Consider the following 24,576-nt stretch of genomic DNA (forward strand, 5'->3'; position numbering starts at 1 on the left):
AAAGAAAAAATCAGTAAAAAAAAAATGAAAATAAAAAATGAGAATAAGAAATCATAGGAACATTTGAATTACCCTGGAGGTAGAAAAAGAAATCAGAAAACGAAAATTTCCAATACGACGTTACCATGGGACCCTTCTAGAATTCTAGAATTTCCACCGAAGCACTTTACTTTTTCTTTTTTGCCACCTTATTATGTATTCATCATATATATTATTTTATTTTTTTTTCTTCACCTTTTCGTACCTGAATACTACTAAAGTTTGTCACTTGCCACTGAACCATTTACTACATTCATAATAGTTCACCGGATTCTACCTAAGTACTATAACACAACACTACTGTAATACCCCTGCAATATAACCCTCGGACCACCTGTCTAAGTCCGGTCCCCCGACAGAAACCGAGTGCCAAGAACATTTGAATGGGCCCAATGGAGCCCAATAGAGAACGAGGCTCCAATAATGTATCCACACTGAGTCAGACCGATAAGAACACGCCGACAGCGGAGTGATAAATGTGATAATGATAATAACCCTAGAAGTGATTTCAAGTTATCTTGTTCAAGTTAGTATGATAAGGTTAAGGGGATGAAGCTGCAGAACTGTATCGGATCTCAGTGAAAGGTAGCGTGACATGCGACATGAACCTAGGACTTGGAGACTCGAATGTTCTTCAATTCTTAGTCTTAATCTGCAAAGAGCTTTATAGTCTGGGTCTAGCTGCAGGAGTTGAACCAATCCCAAGTCTTCGATACCCTCTAAGCAGTTTACTGGAGGAACCAAAGATAGAAAAAAGAATATGTTTGGAGTACATAATACACTAAATCCAAAAATACCCCAAGTGGTCCCTTTCAAATGTTTATAACGATCTTAACTACAGTACCTGCACTTACTAATAGTACGCTTGGAATGTACATGAGCTCAAGTGCTTCTGCTTCTGCTTCTGCTTCTGCTTCTGCTTCTGCTTCTGCATGCACATTCAGTCCAGCTATGCAGAACTCCATCCCGACCTCGAAGATAAACCGGTCCTCCGTCCTCCGTCCTGCACCATGCACTTCAAAAAGCTCATGGTCCAGCATTCCATAGATTATACAACCAATCCAACCCCATGCACCTTAGTGTCAACTCGGAGTTCACCTGTCGTTTGCTTACCCAAACTGATCCAAATGAACCATTCAACTTCCCCCGTATCCACAATTTCCCCGACCCTAAGACCTCGGCAGCAGCAAGGATTCCCCACATCGTGCGCACGGGTTCATGCCGCTTTACCTGGCTGGTCAGTTTACATCGTGGGGCTTTAGAAGTTCATCTAGAAGCGCCGTCGGCAAAGAAGTAGCGCACGTGTACTCTGTATATTCTCGTGGAGAAGCCAAAGAGAGCATTTGAAAAAGATTAGAGTAGACCCAGGGTTCAAGTTGTAATTCGAAATCAAATGAATTTCATACGGTGTATGCCGAGCACATCAATAGCGCTAAGTGAAATCGGGGCCAAGGGGCTAAGGCCAAAATTGGCGAGCTTGTGCATTGACCCCTTCCTCCTTTCCCTTCCATAAGGTCTCGTGTCCTTCTAGTGGCTGTACGGAGTACGGGGTATGCAATGCACTCGATGTGGACATGGATTGGCGTGGGGGATTGGCAACCAGCTCCGTGGCCATTCCTATTTCTATCTAGGTTGGCGAGAGCCGATTGGGATTTTGGCGGAGTTTCCCGTCTACTTACCTACTAGACGCGGGTTTGCTGATGTTTTTCTTTGGTACACTTTTACTATTGATTACTACGCATGTACATTCATGCCAGGTGTGCATACTGTGGATTGCGGACATCTCAAGTGCTGGGGATGTATGGTCGATTTTCCTATCAATGGTGACCTCCGGAGAAGTGTCCGGGAAACTACTGGACACGTATAACTTTTTTCACACAGTACTAGAATTTACATAATGATTATCTAGGTAGTACTATTTCAATTGACTAATATTTAATCTTTTAAAAGACCCTAACATTAAATCGTCATCCCAACATTCCAAATTGAAGGCATCACAACATCCCCAGATGACGTGCAGCACGGTAATGACTTTTACCGATCGATCCTGATCTCAAAAAATAGAATGAAAATCCTCAAAGTGAATCAAGCAACCAAATAAATTCAGCCAAGGAAAGAAAAAGAAAAAACAAGATAGATCACCACCCCACCACGGCACATCAAACGGAAAGTCCAGAATTTCCCACACTCCACCATAATCTTCCCCTTCCCGCGTCCAGAACTTCTTCCCCAAGTCGATCAAACGGAGACGGCAGAAGCCGCGAATGACCTCATTGACCCACTAATTGGTCAAAATCTTGATTTTGGATGGGACTAATTAAGAGAGAAGAAGAAGAGAAAGAACTATTGAAGTATGGACTAAATGGAAAATAAAAAAGAAGGATTGGATTCTCCCGATTTGTTTCACGATCGTGGGATCTTGTGGAGCGGCGCTACTTGAAACGCGGCTTAGCATAGTACATAACATTACTTGAGGATTCTTATCGTCACAGTATTAGTGCACATGTGAGGACTCGGACTCGGACTAGTATTAATTTGACTATGAATACACCTACAAGGGGGGCTGTATAGAGAAGAAAGCGTGCGCAAATACTTAACAATGTCTGGTTTTGTTATTCAGTCTCCACTATGTAACTCTAGCTCCATCAGAGATTTCAACATAAACTAATCCGTACGGAGTACAGTAGATACTAAAAACAAGTTCTACAATTCCAATCTCCATAAAAATAACCTGATTCAAACATTGACTATTCCAAATGTTGAATTTGAAACAATTGATCAACTTAACCTAAGCCACGAGCGATACGCTCTCATAAGAATAGACTGATACACAAGTAGCTGAGAGTACGGAGTAAAAGCATCATGATTCAGGTGAGACATGGATCTACGCTAATAGGATCAATCTGAACAAAGCTAGCGCTGGACTATTCACTCTGATCATATCATTCCATTTCAACGGCCGATTCCGAAACGATGCTCACACGGTACCTACGCTAGTGTCGGACGGGCCGGCGAGGTATCTCTTTAGCGTTAGCGTTGATAGTCTCCTATACCGGATGAATCTGGCCCCTGAACAGCTTCTCAAATGATTTACATAGCCGCTGGGATGATGGATTTTGTTTCAGGTTAATTATTGAGGATTTTCCTGATCGAGATCTACGCCTTAATACCAACCTTGGAAGTGAGATAAACATGGAATTATGTATGCCCGAAGTGGAGCGTCATGTTTTGTATGTTATGTAATTTTTCATCTCAAAATTGTGGGTACAGACTCCAGAGTAGACTAATCCATACTGATATCAGATGAGTTAGACAATCTTGAACGTTTGTATCGTCTGATGAAAACTTCATATCTTCTTCATTCAATTCAACATGTTGAATGTCAGCTCTAACGTCTCTAGAGTAGTCTGGTTGAACCTAATATAGATCTATTACCAGACTCAGCATAACCTGGATCAACTGCCAGGTGGACCGTGGTATAGAGATTCAACTGATCATCTATACGGTACCAGATCAACTTGAACTACATCTACTTCCTCGCCCAGACAGTAGCATCATACTCATCCATCCACTCGGTGTAATCCGTTCCGGAGGCGACCCAGCCCTTAATGCCACCCTCAAGCACCAAACTCTGCATCGACGAGTCCTGCTTCTTTTCCAAGTAATCCGCAAACCAAGCGGCCGCACGAGTGCCGCGTCCTCCGCATGAGCCTATACAAAAAAAAGCCATCAGCCATGACTAACCCAAAGAAGCCAAGCCAAGCTAAAATCAAGTCAGGAACGAAATCGGAGCCGACATACCGCAGTACCAAACTACTTGTTTAACATCGCCACCCGAGAGAAGGGTATACAATGTTGGTAAAGAAGAAAAGATAGTTTGTGCTGGGAGATTCAATGAGCCATAGATGGTTCCACCCTGCGTAACATGGTCAGCTACTAGATACGAATACTATCATAATATCCAAACAAATAGAAGATTACTAGTACTAAGTACATGATGGTATGATCATAGGTTAAACTTACCTCAGAATCTGTCCGTCTAAGATCCACAAGGACAAAATCCCGTCCGGCTCGTTTACCCTCCCGAAACCAATTCAAGACCTCCGCGCGGGAGATAGACGGAGCGGTTGATTTCGGATCGGGATATACCGCGTGCCACGGCTGAGCCACCGGGGATACACTAGTGGGTGAGATAGTCATGGGGAATGTTCCAGGTGCCACGGGGAGGGAAAAAAAAGAAACTAGTGGCGATGAGTTGGAGGTTATTCAGGGATCTCGGGAAATAGTGACAGGTTGACAGACGTGACAGACGTGACCCCACTAGGCAATTTTGTTCCGTACTCCGCACAATGTTACTTCCTCTTTACTCCGTACTCGTACAAAGGGCAACCAAAAGTGAGGTGCATATCCCATTCTGCTATGATTGGTTCAGGCGGAATGGACTTTCATCGGCGGAAACTTCATGGTCACCTGGTCTATATTGAATTAGTACGTCGTGGCGGCATATCATTTGACTCTTATTGGATGGGTGTGTATAGCCGACCGAGTTAACGGGATTCTAAACCAGTAAGCTCTCAAGTGGTGCGGAGGTCTTTATGCGCCAATGTTTTGTTTGGTTCGGTGGCATGTTCGATTTCGGATGAAGCACTGAGTTTTCTCAAGTGCTTATGGTGGGATTCTAGACATAAAACTAGTAACTGGTCGCATCTAGACATGGACGTCGGTGTCAATGGCGTCGGTTTGCTTTTGCTTATTTATTTTGGCATTCTGTTTCAAGTAAAGATTGGTCTAGAACTTTGATTGGAACTTTGATTTTTAGAGTGAGTATGAAATCATAGACAATGGTTAAATCCATGGTACTATCCTCAAGTGCTGACAGCGGCAAGTGACCATGGGCACTACTACTACTACTAGTAGATAAGACCAATGCATATCAGCCTAAATAGAATTCCAAGGTTCATGTCCAGAGATGGAAATAAGAATTCCTCTTTGAGATCGAGTCGTGTGACCGATTGTATCTACCAGAAACAATAACATTATCACTTCCACGTTAGCATATACGGACACTAACATCTGAACCAATACTTGAGTCAAAGATTGCCCGTTATAGGTTGCCTCCGACTATGTATGCATCTGCACATGCCCAAGCCTTACTATCTGCTTTAGGTCTGGTGTTATTGCATAGAGAACTTGAACTTGAACCTAGAAACTTAATGCAGCAGTAGCTAAAGCTTTCAATGCAAGCACAAGGGACTCTGACCCATCACATCGAGCTATAGACATAAAATAATTGGATCGACAACATTCCTTCAAATGTTTAACCCATGCTAGGATGACTTTCAAAAGGATCTACATGCACCCGAGCGGTCCGAGCAGAGCTCTACTTGATAGCCTCGATGTACTCGGTACCAAGTACCCCATACGGAACATAGAACCCATGGACACCAAATGCTGTAATACAGAACAACGATCAGAAAAAAAAAATTTAGTGAAACAAAAGAAATAATTAATTGTAAAATGCAAGTTCTAACATGGGTTTAATTCTCAACTTAACGTGGTTTGATCCACGCGAAAGAACAAAAATCAAGTCGATCTCTGCAACAACCCGACACAATCCACACAGCCACGACGATCATCAAGCCATACTCCGTGCTCCGTGCAGGGTCAAAAAATGTCTCTGCCTGGGGCTAACTAATCAGAATCTCAGTCCGCAGCGCCAAGAAGGCCAAGAAGCACCACCGCATGGTAGATGCGGGGGGAGGGAAACGTGAATGGTCAGATGGGAAAGTCAATGCGGGAGGAATGGCAAAGAATGAGGAATCAGGATGATAAAGTCGAGGATAGTATGATATTAGACTGAAATGATAGAGTGTAGAATTCCGGAAGGAGTAACTATTAACACTCTACTAGTTGCTATTACATACAAGTTAACTACCTAGGTAAGTTCAGCTATGACTAAGAGAATACTATTAATTATGGATTGATCTATTATAACACTTCCAAGGTTGAATAGGGGTGTGACGGATTCGGAATAGAAGAAAGGATCCTGTATCCCTGTGAGTTAATTCTTGATCCAATGTTCCTCCCCGGCCATAGAGAAGCTCTGGAACTATTACTAGGCTTTCGTACCGGGGAGTTTGGGTTTTGACTTTTACATATGGTTGTACAGTAATTCTGCTAGGTACTTGAGTGCTTGAGTACTTGAGTACTTTGGTACTTACCTACTAGGTATGGTAGATCGTCGATTTATTAGACTAAAGTGCTACTAGTTGCACGGAGAAGATGTGACGAAATACCATAGTAGCGCGTTGCACTAGTAGCCACAAAGGATCCTGGCATTTCCACCACAGCCCCTTAGCTCACAAGATGAGCCCCATACTGGAGTAAGTATTCAAAAGTCGGACCCTAATATTTTAAAGCCTTCAAAGTAGGATATCTCAATCATTTTATTTAAATAAAACTCATTGAAAATCAATTCAAGAGAGGACCTGATGAATTGATGGAATGTGCTATGTGGAAATGTCCCCGGGTGTGTTGTAGACTTGTTGTAGTGTGGTGGAAGGTGAGATCTATATGAGAGATGACCTTGGTCCCAACACCATTGAAAATTCCTTAAACTCAGGAGAATCTTTCCAAGGTTCTAGATGGGGTTTAGCATCTTTTTCATACAAATTATCTGGATTTATTAGTATACGAGGCTTGATTCTTATCGGCACTTAACTTTGGAACATCATATATGGTGGTAAACTTTAAATTTTATATAGAGAAATGGGATATAAAAGTGAAGTCAAAACTTCCCATTTTGAGGCATTCATTATTCAAGTTTCTAGTGTTCGCATCTAAAGTAGGATTAGATGTTGTCACTAGTTTTCTTAATTATAGGCGCCCAGGCGGGGGCGCCCCTGGCCTTTACTAGTAGAATTGCATTGTTTCCAATTTCCTCTCCCTTTGAGCAACGATAGCATTGTAGATAAATGGAACCAAGAATTTTTGAGTAAATAATTATAGGATGTTCAATCTCTATCAATTTTTATCCCTTCCAGAATTTATATCATACCTAGGGGTATCTAGGGGGATAATTGTAGTTAAAAATGGGAATGGGGCCAAAGTGAGATACTTTTGCGCTCCCATAAGCAAGTTGCTAGCGGTTAATGGGTACTGAATCCCTCTGATTTAAGAGGAAAAAGATATTCATAATACCACGCTGATATGGTAATACAAGAGTGATATAATATAAGAGCGATGTAATATCAGAGTCAACTGGTGTACTTTTCATAGATCAATAATGAAGTTGAGACAGGTTTTATCAGACAGAACATCGTATTCTAAGACCAACTACGGATAGATGCGTCACACTAATTATAGCGCGAAATGAACTGGACCAAGGTCTTTTCCTTCCTAAGCGCCACGTGAGGGCGGGGTTTACTGGCAATGCAATTCATCTCATCCTGAAAATTTGCTCTGTCCAACACATGCCATCCTAAATCTATCATGACATCGGCTACGTTTACAGGGACAAACAATGGTACTCAGATAGCTGAGAATCGCGGCCATGTCTCTGTCAACTTTCACTCACGTAAGTACTAATGAAATTCAACTGCAGTGGAACAACCTATTAATCAAGACCGGATCACTGTATTATCAGATATATCACGGAATGAAGCGTGTTTACGAGATATCCGGACGACCGATCCAAATGACGACAAAAAGCGAATTGAGCAAGCCAAAGGTGGACTACTTGAAGACTCATATCGCTGGATTCTAAACAACGAAGAGTTTAAAAGATGGCAGAATGATCAAGACGGCCGGCTCCTCTGGGTCAAAGGTGATCCTGGCAAGGGCAAGACAATGCTCCTATGTGGGATTATTGATGAATTGACCAGATCGACTGCGTATACCATGAGCACTGGGAAGGCTGCGAACATCGCATTCTTCTTTTGCCAAGCTGCAGACAGTCGAATCAATACTGCCACAGCTGTCATCCGGGGCTTGATATATTCACTAGTCGGAAAGCAGCGACATCTGCTCTCCCATGTTCGAAATCACTATGATCAAGTGGGCAAGAAGATCTTTGAGGACATAAATGCATGGCATGCTGTCTCAAGGATGTTCAACGACATCATGAAAGATCCGAGCTTGCAGAACACCGTGACCTATCTAATTATCGATGCACTCGATGAATGCAAAACATACCTGCCTTATCTTCTCGGGTTGATTATCCAGGATTCGCCTCTCTTTCAAAATGTGAGATGGATTGTCTCAAGCCGTAACTGGCCTGAAATCGAAGAATACCTTGAGACTGCAACCCAGGCAGCTCCGATCTCGTTGGAGCTCAACGAGAGATGTGTTTCCGAAGCTGTGAACATTTTCATTTGGCATAAGGTTAATCAGTTAGCCAAAGTCAAGAAATATGATGAAGCTCTTCGGGATAGTGTCTGCCAATATCTCTCATTAAACTCAGAAGGCACTTTTCTTTGGGTAGCCTTGGTCTGTGAGGAACTTACAAAGATTTCACGACAGCACACTCCCAACAAACTGAAGACATTTCCTCCTGGGCTCAATACGCTATATGGTCGGATGATAGATCAGATTGGTCATTTGGATAAGACAGATGCTGGGCTTTGTATGCGGGTACTGGCTATTGTCTCGATAGCATACCGACCTCTTACTTTGAAGGAGTTGAAGGTATTTCTGGATGAACCTTTTGATCAAGATGAAGATCTCTTAGAGATAATCAGACTCTGTGGCTCGTTTTTGATGCAGCGCGACGAGAACATTCGATTCATTCATCAGTCTGCGCAAGACTTCTTAAAGATCTCCATCGAGATCTTTCCTAGAGGTATAGAGGCTGCACATCATGCAACCTTCACCCACTCTTTACAATTAATTTTCCTAACACTTTTCGACGAGATATATACGACATCAAGGCTCCCGGACTGCCAGTTCACCAGGTCAAAAAACCCAGTCCTGATCCATTGGCCGCCGCGGAGTATGCTTGTATCTATTGGGTTGATCACTTGAAAGATGGAATATGTGATATAGAGGCTATTGCTTGTCTTGGTGAACGTGGATCTGTGGATGTCTTCCTCCAGCAGAAGTACCTTCACTGGATCGAAGCACTGGTCATATTTGGATGCCTAACTCAAGGTATAAGTGCGATACTAAAGCTAGAGAGTTTACTTCAGGTAAGCCCCGGAGTCTTGACTTATCTATATGTAATTAAATCTCCATATCTGACAAAGGAATTATTATAGCAAAGAAAGTGTGAGCCAAATGTCCCATTGAATCGGGTCCGAGATGCCTCCAGATTCATTCGATACCATAGGCCAGCAATCGAAAGGAGTCCACTCCAAGTATACAACTGCCTCATCTTTACCCCTACACGGAGCCTCACGAGAATATGTTATCAAATGGAGAGACCCGATTGGGCGTTGACCGAGCCGGTGGTAGGAGAGGATTGGAATTCATGCCTTCAGATTCTCGAGGACTCTAGTGATGGGTGCCGGGAGGTCTCATCGGTTTCTTGGTCGCATGATGGAAGCCAATTGGCATCTGGGTCCTATGACGGTGTTATCAGGATCTGGGATCCAGTCACTGGTCATTGCATATCAAAATCTAAAGAAAACAGTGACGATGGAATCATTGACGAAATTGCCTGGTTGAAAGATGGAAGCCGACTCATATCAGTTTCCGTGAGTGACAGAGTCCGAGTCCAAGTCAGAACTTGGAATCCAGCCACTGGCCAGTCTGTGTTAAATATCAAGGGGAAGAAGCGCTGGAATCGTCTACATTTCCTATCCCAAGATGGTAGACGATTTACATCTGGGTCTTTTGATAGTGATATCAGGGTCTGGGATGTATCCACTGGCCAGGTGATATTCTTCATTCGGGGAAAGGAGGAAGCGCCAATATCCATGATTTCCTTGTCACCGGATGGAAGCCAGCTTGGAGTAGGGTCCAAGTTTGATAACAACATTAGAATCTGGGATATTGCCACTAAAAAGCGAGTGTCAGTACTGAAGGGGCATATCACCCCAGTCATGTCAGCTACCTGGTCACAAGATGGAAGCCGACTGATAGCATGGTCCGCTGTACCATGTCTAAGTAGCCTGACTTCTTACGATAGGACTATTATGATCTGGGATCCTATCACCAGAAAACGCATATTAGCAGTCAGGGGCTATTTTGGTCTAGTCATTTCAGGTTCAATTGCCTGGTCGCAAGACAAGAGCCAATTCGCACTAGGCTCTGACCAAGCTTCGAGTACCATGGTATTTGACTCGGCCACTGGTGAATGTGTTTCAACACTCAAGGGGCATAATGGCCATGTGCCTTCAATTGCTTGGTCACCCGATGGAAGCCGATTAGCATCAGGGTCCTCCGATGGTACCATCAGGATATGGGATCCAGCTATCAGCCAGCGCACATCAACACTCGAGGGGCATAGAGACCAGATCCAGTCAATTGTCTGGTCACAAGACAGAACCAAACTGGCATCAGTGGCACAACACTATGATACCACTGTTAGGATCTGGGATCCAGCCACTGGCCAGTGTATATCAACACTTGAGGGACATAATCGCTTTGTAGATTCAGTTACTTGGTCATATGATGGAAGCCAAATTGCAGCAGGGTGCTCTGACGGTACCATCGGAATCTGGAATCCGACCACCGGCCAGTGTATATCAACACTTGAGGGGCATAGTGGCAAGACCATTGCCGCGATGATCTGGTCTCCAGATGGAAGCCAAATCGCATCGAGTTCGTACCGCGATAAAACCGCCAGGATCTGGAATCCAGCTACTGGCCAGTGCGAATCAACCCTTGATATCAGTTCCTCTGAATTTATTGAATTTGATAAAGTGACAGTCAGTTCATCTACGGTAGAAACCCCCGACCCGATCACAGCAACATCTCGTTGCCCAGCCCCTTTACCACAACAATATGCCTTGAATCATGACCATTCCTGGGTAACCGATGAGGGAGTCAGCTGCCTGTGGCTGCCTCCAGAATATCAACCAGGACGCGCTAGTTTTTCTACATCTGGAAATGCACGATCTAACTTTTCTATATCTGGAAACAATTTGGCGCTCGGCTGTTCGTCAGGTCGCGTCATATTCCTCGGATTCTCACAGCACCATCCCATACGTGGTTTTTGAACGCTGTTTATACTACCTCATACTTCAAGCTTTTTGCCCTTTGTATTTGCAGCGCATTTTACTCCTTGATGAACCCTCTTTTGAAGAAATACTCAATGTTAATAGTATCAAATCTGACGTTCCTACCTGGTGAGACTAGGTGATATATCGCCTTCACCTTCCATGCTTCACGTCCCATCGTATATATGTCTACATCTCTAGTATCACCAACCATAGAAGGCCGGAGCAGTCTTTGGTGTAGCTAAGATTTACATTGCGGGTATGCGAAGCCTACTATTGTTGAGACCACCTGGGCAGGTGTACACCCGTGGATATCATCACCTTTATCACTGAAAACCCCCCCTTCCATACTACACCCTAGAGTCTGGACCTATGTAGTACATGGCATTTTCCATCCCTTATCAGGTACTCTCTCAACTACTACACATGTGTAGTAGGCACAGTGTATGTCAAGGCTTCCCAGGTGACAGGTAACTTCAAATGTTGAAATGTTCAGTGAGCCCTCAGTTTTGAAATTATCCTCCATCAACTTGTTATAGCGAACAAGCTCCAGCTACCCATCCATACAGATTCTTAGATACTGCTAGGGAACTACGGCCGGTTAACACTTGAGCTTCTTATGGGAGTGGCAATAAGAAATCAAGGTACAGAGTACACGCATGTTCACGTACATACGCTGGATGTATACATGGACGTACTAAGGTATGATCGTCCGTACACTATTTGAATACCTCAGGCTGGTGACGTATCACATCCGTTGCAGTGGTATATCCCCTTCCTTGTAGGTGTGACTGGGGATAAGAGTGATTGGACGATGAGTTCCAAGGTTGTTTCATTGTCGTGTGCTTAGTGTATTGAGCCACAACCTCCTGATTGAGTTGAGTGCTTGTCAACGATGACGATGGCGGGGTTGATAGGATGTGATACTGTTCGTGTATTCGCCACTTCAACTTTGATAGAAAGACATCTACGTCAAGGTCTAACATAAGGAGATCCAATTCAGAATTCTTAGAAACTGCCACGCGGGAGTTTGCATGGAAATTGAGACACACATGGTGTGGATTGGTGTCATCTGGTGGAGGTCGCGATACAGGTCTTAAGGTTACGAGTTCCAGCTACATCTACAGAGCACTCGAAATGACCACGCCGATGTATTAGTTGCCTGCGAAAAGCAGAATTATGTACGCCACTGAGACGCGTAGTAGCTCCAGGTGGAAGCATTTGAGAACCAAAGAAAGGAGGGGGTAGAAACACAAACAATGCTATCTTATGCCAACAGAAACTACCGGAAACAAGAAAACAAGAAAAAGAAAAAGAAAAAAAACTCGCTTCTGGAACAGAGCAAGAGCAACAAGAGACAATTATAGACACGGGCAATAGATTCGAAAGGGGATGTAAAACAATCAGACACAACAGGAAATGGGGAATCGGAGGACCAAAGGAATATATGCATGCGGCGTTCCGTCCGAAAGGCAAAATGGGCGTGCATGGCCAGGTAAGTGCACAGCCCAGTGGCGGAGAGGAACGAGGGTCAAGTCATGAAAGACAGCTTAAGAAAGAGAATCCACAGAGGCAAGGATATGCCACAGTTAATTCTGTTCCAAAAGGACAGGGTCAACTGGAAATTAAGGTGGCTCCCAGGAGAAAAAAAAACTCACAGTAGAAGACTCCGAGACCAGATCAAGAGTCTTCACCGTCGCCCCGTCGTATAATTGACCATCGATTGCCTGGATCGAGCGTAGCAAGAAAAGCAAACAATTTCCTCAACCACAGGCAAAGAATGATCTGACGAGATTCCCTAATCTAAAAAAGGTCCTCCGAAACAGCAGACGGAAGATGGAAGGGAAAAGTCCAACTTTAAGCATCAACCCCTGAATCCGCTCGCTCATTGCAATGAGGATTTGGTATTAGACGGTGAACGCCGAATATAGTGTGATGTGTATGCAAAATGGACAACATAAGGCAAGAAAAAAAAAATCTCTCAAAAAGTTCGCCGTTCCCAGCCATAGCACCATGAAGAAAGAAGAAGAAAAAAGCGAAAGAGCGATGAAGACGTGAGCATCAATGAGTAATAGGCCGTTTGATATTACCCACAGACGAATGGAAGGCTGAAGCATCGAATGGGAGGAAGGAGTGTCGAGAAGAGGTCAGAAAGGGGGAGTTTTAAGCTTAATGCCGAACCAGAATGCAAAGGAAGAGACATCAAGCTAACCAACAGCCCCCATCATAAGTCTAGACAAAGGAAACTAGACAAACAGTCCCATGTCGAGTATTTTGTGTTATATTCTTCGGCATCATCCGAGCGTTGCGGGCAGATGGAAGCAGAATCCAGGACAAGGTTTTAATCCAGCAACGTTCAGCTGCTATCAAGTCGAGTTCAACCTGGAGCTCGAAGATGAGCGAGCGTAACGTAGCCGGAGAGGACCACAGGGAGGAGTAGATCACCTACCGCAGCACAAAGCCTTCATGACTTTCTGGACAAAAGTAGGCTGCGGGTCATTGTTTCCTTGCACACCAGCTTGCTGGTTACCCAAGCCAGGAGTACCAGGGCTTCCCATGCGGCCAGGGAGATGGGCATTAGAGTTCTGGAACTGGGCGGTGGTCGATCCAGCGGGAGTGCCGGCATCAAGACCTGCGCTTTGGCGTTTCTGGGGTGGCATGCCGCCTCCGCCGCTTTGGCGCTCGCCGCGTGCCTTCCCGACTCCAGGCTTCGCTGGAGAAGGAGGGGGAGGCTGCGCGGCGTTTAAACGATCCGCTGTGACTCCGGGCCGTTGGTGGCTGCGCATCTGACTGGCGTGAAGGTCACGGCCTGAGGAACCCTGGTGCTGGTTGTGGAGGTGAGGCTGTGTCGAATAAGACTTATAATCCCATCCTCGGCCATTGTTAAGCTTCATCCAGTCGTACTCGCCATCTTCCACTTCACCAGCATTCTTCAGGGCCTGGGTCAACAGATCACGAAGATAGTCATAGTCAGGGGTGTCCTCGAATCCAAGGTTGCGCACGTAGCTCAAGTACTTGTTAAACTCTTCTAAGAGGTGAGATCAGTAAGATTCCTGGATATCTCCGAAGAGAAAAGTAAGAATTGCAGGGTAAACATACCTGGGTAGCCATCACACAGATCCTTGATCGCAGTTGTCTGTTTCTTCTCACCAATCTTCTCGTATTTTTGCTTGTTGGTGGCAGCCTTCAATCCTTGCCAGGGGAGACCACCTCGCAAGAAGTACATAAAGACGTGACCCAATGCCTCCAAATCATCACGTCGGGACTGCTCACGGCCTAAATGTGTGTTGATAGACATGTACCGAGCAGTACCGGACAGAGACTTTCGCTCGCGGTATGGAATGTGTTGCTTTGTCTTGGGATCGCGGTATTGCTTGGCCATACCGAAGTCAACGACGTGGATGACATTGGCAGCCTTGGTAGAGGGTCGGCCAATGAGGAAGTTGTCGGGCTTGATATCGCGGTAAATCAAGTTCTTCTCGTGGATTGTTTGCACTCGAGAGAGCTAAACAGAAGGTAAAAAAAAACAAAGTTAGCAACCAAGTTAGGCAGTGACAGAGAGTCACAGGTTATAGTCATACCATTTGCTTGGCAACCATCACCACCGTCTTGGTAGAGAATCGGCGATTGCAGTGATCGAAAAGATCCTCCAAACTAGGACCGAGAAGATCAATCACAAGAATGTTGTGCAGACCCTCCTGGCCGAAATAGTAGACGTTGGGAATACCAGCTGCAGGACGACAAAGTTAGTTCAGAACATCAGAGCAAGATATAATCCTTTCCGCGGACTTACGGCATCCGACCAAGATCTTGTAGGTTCGGTACTCATCACGCAGCTGAGGAGCGTCACTCTTTCGGGGTTCCTGTTCCGGGTCAGTCCAATGCCATTTCCTTCCAATTCATTCAATAGGCGGGAAGAGACGCACGAATTTGATAGCCACCTGCTGGTTGTTGAGAAGGTTGGTACCCTCGAAAATAACACCAAAAGAACCCTCTCCGATCTTCTTGCCCACGCGGTAGTGGACACCCACTACGTTCGATGAAGAAGACGCCATGTATGCGGAATGAAAATGTTGCGATCAGAAATCCGAACTTCCAATCACGGGGTTGATCTCAATAAGGAAGACACGTGACTGAACACTGTAAACCGCAGTCAGTATGAGGTCGAACAGGATGCACAACATGGAAGCACACGACGGGGCTATAGTAGTCCAACATACCCTGCAGGGACACCTGATCTCCAACCAAAAACGATCCCGATCACCTCAATGGATGCACAGCTCCGTCAATGGCACCGATTTGCGGAGTGTCAGATTTACCGAGGGGGGTCGTTAAAAAGGAGGTCAACGTGACGACGGAGAAGTTTTGCAACCGTGGTGGTGGTGGAGTGAATAGAATTGAAGAACCGGAGACAGGAATTGGAGAGACTTGATAAATTTTGGAGATTTAGACGGGGCAACGGCGGACTGGGGGCGAATCCAGTCGGACTGAGCGCAGATACGGTGGCGAGACTCGAAAGGGGCACAACGCTGAGAGCAACGAAGGCAGTTAAGAGGAACCGAGCACCCGGGGTACTCGCTGTCGAGTACGAGCCGCACTGGGAGGAGGAGCAGGGTTAGGGGAAGGGGGGTTTTGTGATGGGAAGAAGAGAAGAGAGGGAGAAGTTGAGAGAAAGGGAGCGGAGGGTATTGGCCGTGTATTTGGTACGGGTAGACGGGTGAACAGCGCGGGTTTTAGCGCCTGCAATTGAGAGATTTGGCGGTCACCGGCTTGTAATGATCCATACCAATGTGACGGACGGAGCGTTAGGTGAGGGTTCTCTCTCTCTGTCTGCCGGATACCACTCAACTACTAGCTGGACTCTACTCAGGTGGACTAAACAACCCAGTCTTGAAGTTGGGATTCAGAATAAAAAAAAACTTGATTTTCTAGCAGATAAATATGTGTAAAATCATGATTTGACCTAGTAGAACACTAGTTGCTTCACTTAGTACCCGTGAAACACCCAATTGAGCAAACTGGGTACCTGATTGTCCGGTGTATTGCTGGCGCTTCCCTGCGTCACAGATCCTGCAGGCACTATGGAGTACGGGTGAAGGTTGAAAAGAGCATCTGGGCATCTGGGCATCTGGGCACCTATTATCGGGTTCTAACGGGGTGGCTGGTATAGTGTGGACTCGAGATACCCTGTGAGATTACCTAGGTACAGATCTAGCGGGATTTTAACCCCTCTTGAATTAATTTGAATTGGTTTGATATTTTTGATATTTTTATTTTATTTGATATATTTTTTCTAATTTATTTATTTAATTTTCTTTTTTCTTTTTTTTTTTATTTCTTTACCGCTCTCAGGGGGTTTTTCTCGGTTGTCTGGACTCAGTCTGGAATGCGCTTAATCAAGCGGTAAGATTACGGTCTTGGCATCCGGAGCACATATCCATAAGAGCAGGGAAAGGTTGAATATTTCCAAGGTTAAAGCTATAGCCCTGGAGGCCTATATCATTAATCTACCCGAGCAAATCATAGATTGAGGATATTGTTTGACTTCACTCTGCCAGGATGCTGCAGTAATATGTATAGTATACGGAGTATGGCATACTCCGTTCCAAGTAATGCATCTCAATTGACAGCTGCACTCATCAAGGCGGAGAGATTACCCCTACCGAATTGACACGTCCACGACCCACAAGGCCAATTGGGTAGCGCAGATACGGTGTGAAAGGGAAGTGATCATGGAACAATGCATCAAGTATCTGACGTGTTAAAATTCCAAGACCAATGAGGAATCAGCACTGGTCACATACTCGGTAAATAGGCCTTAAAGTATAAAGTACATGGTGCCAAAATGCGACCTACTCCCGAGGTCGTCATCAGGAATGCCCTCTCTCTTGGTGAGATCCTCAGCAGCACCTGCATTGAAATCAGGATCTTCGTCTTAATCTTCTTGATCATCTTGATCGTCGTCGTCCTCCTCCTCCTCGTCGTCGTCGTCGTCTTCCTCATCACTACTTGGACCACTCCCTTCACTCTCACCCTCATTGCCAGGATCATAGTCTTCCTCATCGGATTCATCATCGTCTTCCTGGTTTTCATAATCCCGAAAGGCCTTTTGTAGCTCACTCTCTTCCTCTTTAGCATCAGCCTTAGCATTGCTAGATGCATTCCGTTTCTTTCCCTTTTTGGTCCCGTTGGCAATTTGCTCCTTGGCACGATGTTCCTTTTCCACATCTTTTTGATCGAATTTGACCTCTCGAACCCAGCGCTCAAAGTACTTGCGAATTTTAGGATCCTCCTCCACATGAATCATAGTGAATTCGAATTCCGTCTGACCCTCTTCAGTGCCGTTTCTGGGTTTGGTGCGCAAGATTAGAGTAAATGAGCGCGACACGACCTGTGGAATTGCAAAAGATGCAATGCGATCGGTGGGGAAGAACAGAAGTGGTTTCTTGAAAGCGAACAAGACTCCAGTGGATAGGAAGAAGAGGTAGCCTGGTCCGGACGAATTAGTTCCATCCACGTATAAAACAGGGCATTGGACAAGTTCAAATGAATACATACCATCTTTGCTACCTCGGTTACCCTTTACATGATAGGATTTCTCGCCCTTGTGTTGGGCCTCAGTGAAGAAGCTCACAAATTTACTGGTTTGAGGCCGGTCAACCTTCTCACTCTTCTCATTTTCCTCGATCTCCTCGCTCTCATCACTCTCTTCACCCTCCTCACTCTTCCCACTCTTCTCATTCTTCTTAACTTTCTTCGGCATAGCCGGGAGATGCGGCAGATGCGGCAAATTCTGATTCAAGATCTTGCGAATCAAAGCCTCCAGGGTCTCGCCCTTATTATGACCGAGTTGCTCTCCTGATCCAGAGAACGCAGTTTTAGCCGGGCCATCAGGCACCGTAAAAACCATACAATCCCAGACCATCACACCCGCCGGCGGTGGAGTGGTGCCATCAGCATACTCAGGAATAATGCAAAAGTTGAACTGTTTCTGGGCTTTTTCGGGGACGGGAAGAGACAAGGCATGACCTAGGTAGCAAACAAGCATATATCAGTTTCGGATCAATGCAATGATTGAATCATATAAATGATAAAACTCACGGATCCGGTTCATGGGTACTCCGAATTCAATCTGCTTTGTAGTTTGATTCCTGGCGCGAAGGTATTCGGCTCCAGCAGTAATCTCGAGTGTAAGTTTCTTGCGTTGTGGCATAGAAAACGAGACATCTTTAACATAGAATTGAACTGGCAAATTAGGATCTTTCAAATCGATGGATTCTTGTCCATTCTCTATTTTGCGTTTCTTCGCGGCTGGCCCCTCGGGGGGCGGCACAAACGGGAGGGATGATGTAGTGGTGCTCCTGGCCAGCAGGGCGGAGGTGTATCGAGCAAGGTCCTCGAACAAAGACGTATTTTGCGGTGTAGCTCCTAGATGATCGAATTGATAGACAGTCAGTTTCTGTGGGATGGGATTATAGTCATGGCCATTCATGAACAATGGTCGTAGCTGCGCCGCTACGTACCGATCGCATCGTAAACTCGCTTCTTCAAGGAGGGCTCGGTCGCGAAAGCCTCTTCGATAACAGTGATAGGCGTAATGACAGAGCTGCCAGCTGAATTAATAGCTGCAAATGCCATGTTTTATGCAGCTTCCCTAGGGGTGAAGCTGTGTGTAGTGGGAAAAAAGGAAATTTTTCCAAGCAAGGAATAGCCGGGAGAGGATGTTGAAGAATGGTTGTCCCAAGTTACGGAACTATGATCAACTGCTCCTCGGGTCCGAGTTTTGTCATATAAACATTGGCCCTCTCCGAGTCCCAGTGACTATTACTTAAGTGAATGCTTTGACTTAGTATAAAACCCTAGTTTGAGCCTTGGATTGAAAGAAAAGGAATTTCTGAGATGAATAATATAGATACGGACAAAAATTTCCATGCTAGAATACATTTAGGTTTATACAAATCGCTATCTTAAAAACAAAGACCAAGTCCACAATTCACAATTGCATCTTGACTCCATTCAAGCGGTTACTTGAGCCTCAGGAGTCTTGCGAGTCTTGCGAGTCTGGCGGGCCTTGGAAGCCTTGGGAGCCTTGTCTGACACTGGCTGCGCTTGGTTCAATTGCATTTTCATGAAATCGTCGATGAATTTGGCTGTCGCCTTCTCCATCTTGACATTCCCATTGCTGTCCAACGCCTGTGCCTTGGTGGCGGCACTTCGCAAGGCCTTCGCCTGCTTGATCTCTCCCTTGGGAGTCAAGAGAGTCTGGCTCTTCAGGTACTCCTGTCGGTATTCCTCCATGACCATCTTCTTCACGTATTCCTCGTCATGACGTGTACGGAAGCGGGAGAATTTGTTGCGCAATTCGTCAATAACTGTGGAAGGGAAAGGTGGCGCATCCAATGAGGGAATCCAAGACACTTTTGAAACTTCGTTTCCTCGGGTATCAAACTCTCCAACGTCGAACTGTGGCTCGGGCTCAGTAGGCCAGGGAATTTCAATATCTAATCCAGATACATAGCGAGAGAATCGTGGAAGTTTGCTGTCGGACGATCGTTCCATGTATGGGCCTGCAGCGTAGGCGTGCTGTACGATATGGTCTTTGGTGGTGTTGTTCACGTCAAGGGCGATGACATGTCGAACGTTATCGATGGAGATGGGCAAAGGCTGAGGCATAGTATCGCTTTGGATGTTCATGGATTTTTTGGCCCATTCAGGAACGTGGATATCGGCCTAAATGAGAATGATTCATTAGCGATCACTGTTTAGCGGGAGGCTGGATGGCACAGAATATTTGAGACGTACGACATTGACATCCTTGACGATGACAGTCTCACTCTCGTGGTTGACCTGAGTGATCTCATTGATCTGACCCTTATTACGACCGCGAATGACACAAACTCGGTCTCCTTCAGCGAACAGGATCGCCTTGCGGCGCAGGTGTTTAGGGATGGCCGGGGGGTGCATCATGGCAACATCCACCGAACCGTATGAAGTGGCATCGAGGCCGACGTGTCGCATTGGAGCAAGAGCTCCCTTTTGCCAATCCTCCCAGCGGGCCTTTCGTGATTCCTTCAAGTTGGTGACCAGGGCCTTGTTGTAGTCCTTCCGTACCCGCAGAACTTGTTGGCGATCGACCAATTCGGTGGTCTTCTGCTGGCGGAAAGCTTTCGCTTGGGCTTGCTTTCGGGCCGTTGCGGCCCTCCTGATGACTTTGTCCATTTCTGTAAGTCGGTTATCCAGCAATGGCTGAATGCTGCTCGTCAACACTTGACTTCAAATTGTTCCGGACGGAAAATTGCGGCCGCATTGTGACACGTGACGCCTTCCGTTTGTACTTATGTAAGCCCAATATCATGCCCACCTGGGCAGGTCCCCAGAGCGCCCGCCTTGGACACACCATGGTTCTCTCGAGATTTGATATTAATTAATTCTTACGTTATTGCTGATGAGAGTATACTTGGAGTAGGATATTTTCACTCGGGTAGAGTTCTCACAGGTGTATATCTATTAGTTGTGGTGTACATACTACCGTGACGTTACGTCCAGGTTAAGTACTATATGCTATCCGAGTCGCTCATATACTAGTTGTAGTATTCCAAGGTTAGGTAGTACGTAGAACTTCAAGTTGATCCTTGGAATAGTATCACTAGTATTATTACATCTCACAAACTAAACAACAAACTTGAAAACTCTGACATTGATGGCGAGTCAATTTCCGGTAGATCCGCGACAGCCCGAAATTTTTGAATGAACGTTTGATCGTCGGAAATTCAAATGTTGAGGTTGAAATACTACTAAAGAAAATACACAATTCATCAAGATGTCGTTAAGGGAATGATAAATGCACTGCTGCCCAGGTAGCACTGGCAGTGGAATTCAAGTTGCAGATCTGCCACTTCCAGATTTTCAAATCAGGAGTAGTTATTCTGCAAGCATCATATTTGACTCGGAGTCGCCGGCTGAAGAAATCCAGGGAGAAAGTGTCAGCCTTCTGCGGAGGTTTCTTGAATATTTGCTATATGGATCGAGAGAGTCATGGTGTCCTACCGCACTGTTTTGAGTACTTCTTCGTACACTTCGCACATTCCGGGGGCCTTTACTCAAGCCGTGATTTCTTCGGTGTCACATTTGCCTGCACTTAGATGCTTGACCAGGGGGTAGGAGTACTCCATTCTCACCGGATTTCTTATCAGCATCAGAATCAGACATACATTATTCCGCCTCTGCCCGTGCAAAGTCTCCCTGGATTATGAACTTAGACCTTCGATGATCTCTACCTATGCGATTCAAACGCTCGATCAACTCACAGTTCAAAGCAAGTTTCATTTCGTGATAAGGGACTTTTTGACTGCGCAGCTTGCCGATATGTATTGCCATCGTTCTGGTTTTGATTCTGGTAAGTAGGGCCAACGCATTCGATTCTTTCCTTGGGGAACAGCCCTACCCTTGACGGATTCAGTATGGTAGTCGTTGTCATCGCCAGGGAGATTGCGAGGCTGCTGTCCTTCTTCTAGGACCCTGCTTCACTTTTGACATCTTTCTATACTCCACTCCATGTCGGCCGCTTATATATCTCAAATACCGTATTTGGTGCCAAATGCCGTGTGGAATACTGTAAAAAGACGATATGAGTATTTCCAAGGTTGTTTGGGTATTTGATCAACTACGGTATTTGGTGAAATACGGTATTCGATAAATTTTTACCTTGGAGTAAACTTTTAACACGTCAAGTGACAATAAACCACATCAGACTCTTATAGATATTAATGGGAGAGAGAAGATTAAATAGACTAAATAGCCTAGGGGTAAATATAACAATAAATAAATCTCCAAGTTCACCTGGGCACTGGTTCAATTCCTGAGTTTAAAATATAATAATTGATATAAAGTCAACATATACAATATATAGACACACGTAAAGTAAAAAGAAAAAAGAGAAAAAAGATGTGTAGATAAACAAGTAGAATAGGACAGAAGTAGCACCAGGTAAATAATTATTTTAATATAAAAAATCAAGTCCAAATACCCTTCAAATACCGCTGAAATGTGGGTATTTGACCAAGTACCGCATTTTCTCAAATACCGTTGAACTACCGTTGTGGTCAGGGTATTTGCAACATATAAATCGCCGGTATTGCTCTGGAATGCGTAGGAGACCACTGGGAAACTGTCTCTGCATTCTTATCTCTTTGCTTCAATAGCCACTCCATCACTTCGACCTGCATCTCATACTTCTGGGTAGTATTGGGCAGCTTTTCGAAGGCGAGGTATACCGTCTTGACTGTAGCCTCGCCTTCTAAAGAAAGTTGTCGCTTAAAAGAGACGTCCAGCTGGGCATTCGGTATAATAAGATGTAGACGTCAAAACATTTGAACTTGATTAGACTAGCAGTGAGCACGATATTAAGTGAGATGACACTCTTCAAAATGTTGATTAAAAGCAACTTGAATAAGTTTTTACGTAGGATGGATTTTCAAACCCTGGAATATTGGGAAAATTCTCTTTGTTTCAAATGTTAGTACCTACATATGTATTACTGCCTCAAGCCCCAAACCAACAACATTGAATTGGCCAATGCTAACTTGAATAAGGTAAAGGGCTAGTACGGATTCTTTTTAAAATCGCAGCAAACGGAATAGAAACCATATTCAAGTTACATCACTTGTTTCTATTACACATGAAAGTTGTAGCTATAGTTCGTTATCCTATATCAACGCCACTTAAGGCGAAGAAAGTCAACAGGGCCCTACTACTATAAGGCCGGTAAAAGACCGGAATACACATAATACTTCTTTTGTGCCAGGTGCCACCATAGGTACTAAAGAGTGTTTGCTAGACGGTAAATGCCGGCTAGTACAGAGCAAATAGGCCGTTTGAGGCTCTGTCAACATGATCTTAAGGGAATTCAAGTTCTTTTCAAACACCTTGGCACCTGACTTTAGTTTTTGTCATTACTTAGATATTGAGAAATCCCCGGCGTGATCCTATCAGCAAAGTACAATTGATCTTCCCTCATTAAATCATGGCTACTAATCATTCTACCCTCAACACTCACTGTGTTACGGTTCAGTTGCTACAAGTTCCTCTACGCAGTCCCCGAGACACATCCTCCCGGCCATGGTGGACCCACTTGATTACCAGCCTCCAAGGCGTTGACGGTATCACGAAGGTGGTATGGGCTTCACAGCACGAAGATGAGAAAATTCAAGGTATAGTCATCTGTAAGTGATATCTGTCTTTCTCCATGGAAGTCAATATTGTCATATGTTAGAAAATTTGTTTAGCTAACCAAGAGACTATGAAACTAGGTTGGGATTCACGCAGTGCACAGAAAACGTGGGCAGACTCAGTGGAACACACAACTTGGATGAGTGATATCAAATCGCTTGCTACCGGGCCTCTATGCGAGGACATTGTTTTTCTTGACGAATCCGTCAATAAGGTACTGGGTGCCCAGGTGGTTGAGATTGTGTCATGGATCCACCCAACCAGCCAGATAGACGGAGAGAAGATACGCCTTCTAGAGGATGGCTTCTTGAAATTTCAAAAAGCTATCAGTAATGAGACCTCTGGGGTCGATGGGGGTCTCGTTGCTGGTTTAGGACAAATCGAATTTGTTCATCAAGGAGTGCGCTGTCATCGCTTCACCTCCTTGATTGGGTGGAAAAGTGTTCAAACGCACTATGACTGCAAGGCTACTCCAGCATTCATGGAAAATATCCAGTGGTTGACGGATCAAAACGAGAGGGACATGGAGATGGTTCACTATTCATTCGGCGGGTCATCTTAAGAGGCTATTTTTAAAGACTAAAGTTTATCCAGGTTGAAGTCTAATCGTGTACTGTCACAGCAGATTGAGCTAGAAAGTGAACAAGAAACTGATATGATTTGCGTGCTCCAAGCAACATCCCAAAGGGCTGGGAATCCACCATAAGTAATCTTTAGGTACCGCGATACTTTGTTCCAATGTCTCTTCAATGTTCGATTATATCTTGCACTGACACGTCTCTAGCAGGTTCAAGTTGGCATTTAATTGCCCGAATGCTACCAAAAGCCACGCAAACGCTTTTAACCCGACTCGAGTTTCCTTAGAAAAAGTACTATACATATAGTAGTTTCATTGTTGGTGCCAATCCTTATGTATCCGAGGAGTTGAAAGCTTGAGATTATTACTAGCAGATGAGAGTGATGGTTTTCTTATCTACCTCGTATAATCTATACATACTAGGTAGTAGGCAGTAATATCAGGCAGCCCCCGGGGTCGAATGGTGGATTCGCATCTCAAGACCTCGGACGCTACGCCATCTTTGGTTAGCATTTTGATGGTGGTAATCATTCAAGCGTCAAATAAAAAGACCACTTGAGCAGGATTTCCCCT

General features: G+C 44.9%; 5 protein-coding genes across 5 annotated transcripts; 1 reads left to right on the forward strand and 4 right to left on the reverse strand.

The window, feature by feature from the left end:
- Positions 1 to 3,568: 3,568 nt before the first annotated feature.
- On the reverse strand, positions 3,569 to 4,239 carry N7483_001882 (putative arsenate reductase (Arc2); the record flags this gene model as incomplete). The annotated part of the gene is made up of 3 exons (XM_057085319.1): positions 3,569 to 3,750; positions 3,841 to 3,955; positions 4,063 to 4,239. 3 exons carry the CDS (start codon positions 4,237 to 4,239, stop codon positions 3,569 to 3,571), a joined length of 474 nt encoding a protein of 157 aa, XP_056951468.1.
- A 9,400-nt stretch (positions 4,240 to 13,639) lies between these two features.
- Positions 13,640 to 15,253, reverse strand: N7483_001883 (casein kinase I; the record flags this gene model as incomplete). Its single annotated transcript, XM_057085320.1, has 5 exons — positions 13,640 to 14,226; positions 14,298 to 14,703; positions 14,780 to 14,928; positions 14,992 to 15,061; positions 15,125 to 15,253. The coding sequence occupies 5 exons, from the start codon at positions 15,251 to 15,253 to the stop codon at positions 13,640 to 13,642; spliced, it is 1,341 nt and encodes a 446-aa protein (XP_056951469.1).
- A 1,880-nt stretch (positions 15,254 to 17,133) lies between these two features.
- On the reverse strand, positions 17,134 to 18,836 carry rtt106 (putative negative regulator of DNA transposition (Rtt106); the record flags this gene model as incomplete). Its single annotated transcript, XM_057085321.1, has 4 exons — positions 17,134 to 17,687; positions 17,757 to 18,227; positions 18,300 to 18,626; positions 18,722 to 18,836. The coding sequence occupies 4 exons, from the start codon at positions 18,834 to 18,836 to the stop codon at positions 17,134 to 17,136; spliced, it is 1,467 nt and encodes a 488-aa protein (XP_056951470.1).
- A 378-nt stretch (positions 18,837 to 19,214) lies between these two features.
- N7483_001885 (mitochondrial 54S ribosomal protein uL24m) lies at positions 19,215 to 20,417 on the reverse strand (the record flags this gene model as incomplete). The annotated part of the gene is made up of 2 exons (XM_057085322.1): positions 19,215 to 19,928; positions 20,001 to 20,417. 2 exons carry the CDS (start codon positions 20,415 to 20,417, stop codon positions 19,215 to 19,217), a joined length of 1,131 nt encoding a protein of 376 aa, XP_056951471.1.
- A 2,803-nt stretch (positions 20,418 to 23,220) lies between these two features.
- Positions 23,221 to 23,988, forward strand: N7483_001886 (uncharacterized protein; the record flags this gene model as incomplete). The annotated part of the gene is made up of 2 exons (XM_057085323.1): positions 23,221 to 23,419; positions 23,507 to 23,988. 2 exons carry the CDS (start codon positions 23,221 to 23,223, stop codon positions 23,986 to 23,988), a joined length of 681 nt encoding a protein of 226 aa, XP_056951472.1.
- Positions 23,989 to 24,576: the final 588 nt, after the last annotated feature.

Source organism: Penicillium malachiteum (genome assembly GCF_028827825.1).
Source record: "Penicillium malachiteum strain IBT 17515 chromosome Unknown utg000001l:1.0-8184562.0:1.0-8186909.0, whole genome shotgun sequence".
Lineage (NCBI taxonomy): Eukaryota > Fungi > Ascomycota > Eurotiomycetes > Eurotiales > Aspergillaceae > Penicillium > Penicillium malachiteum.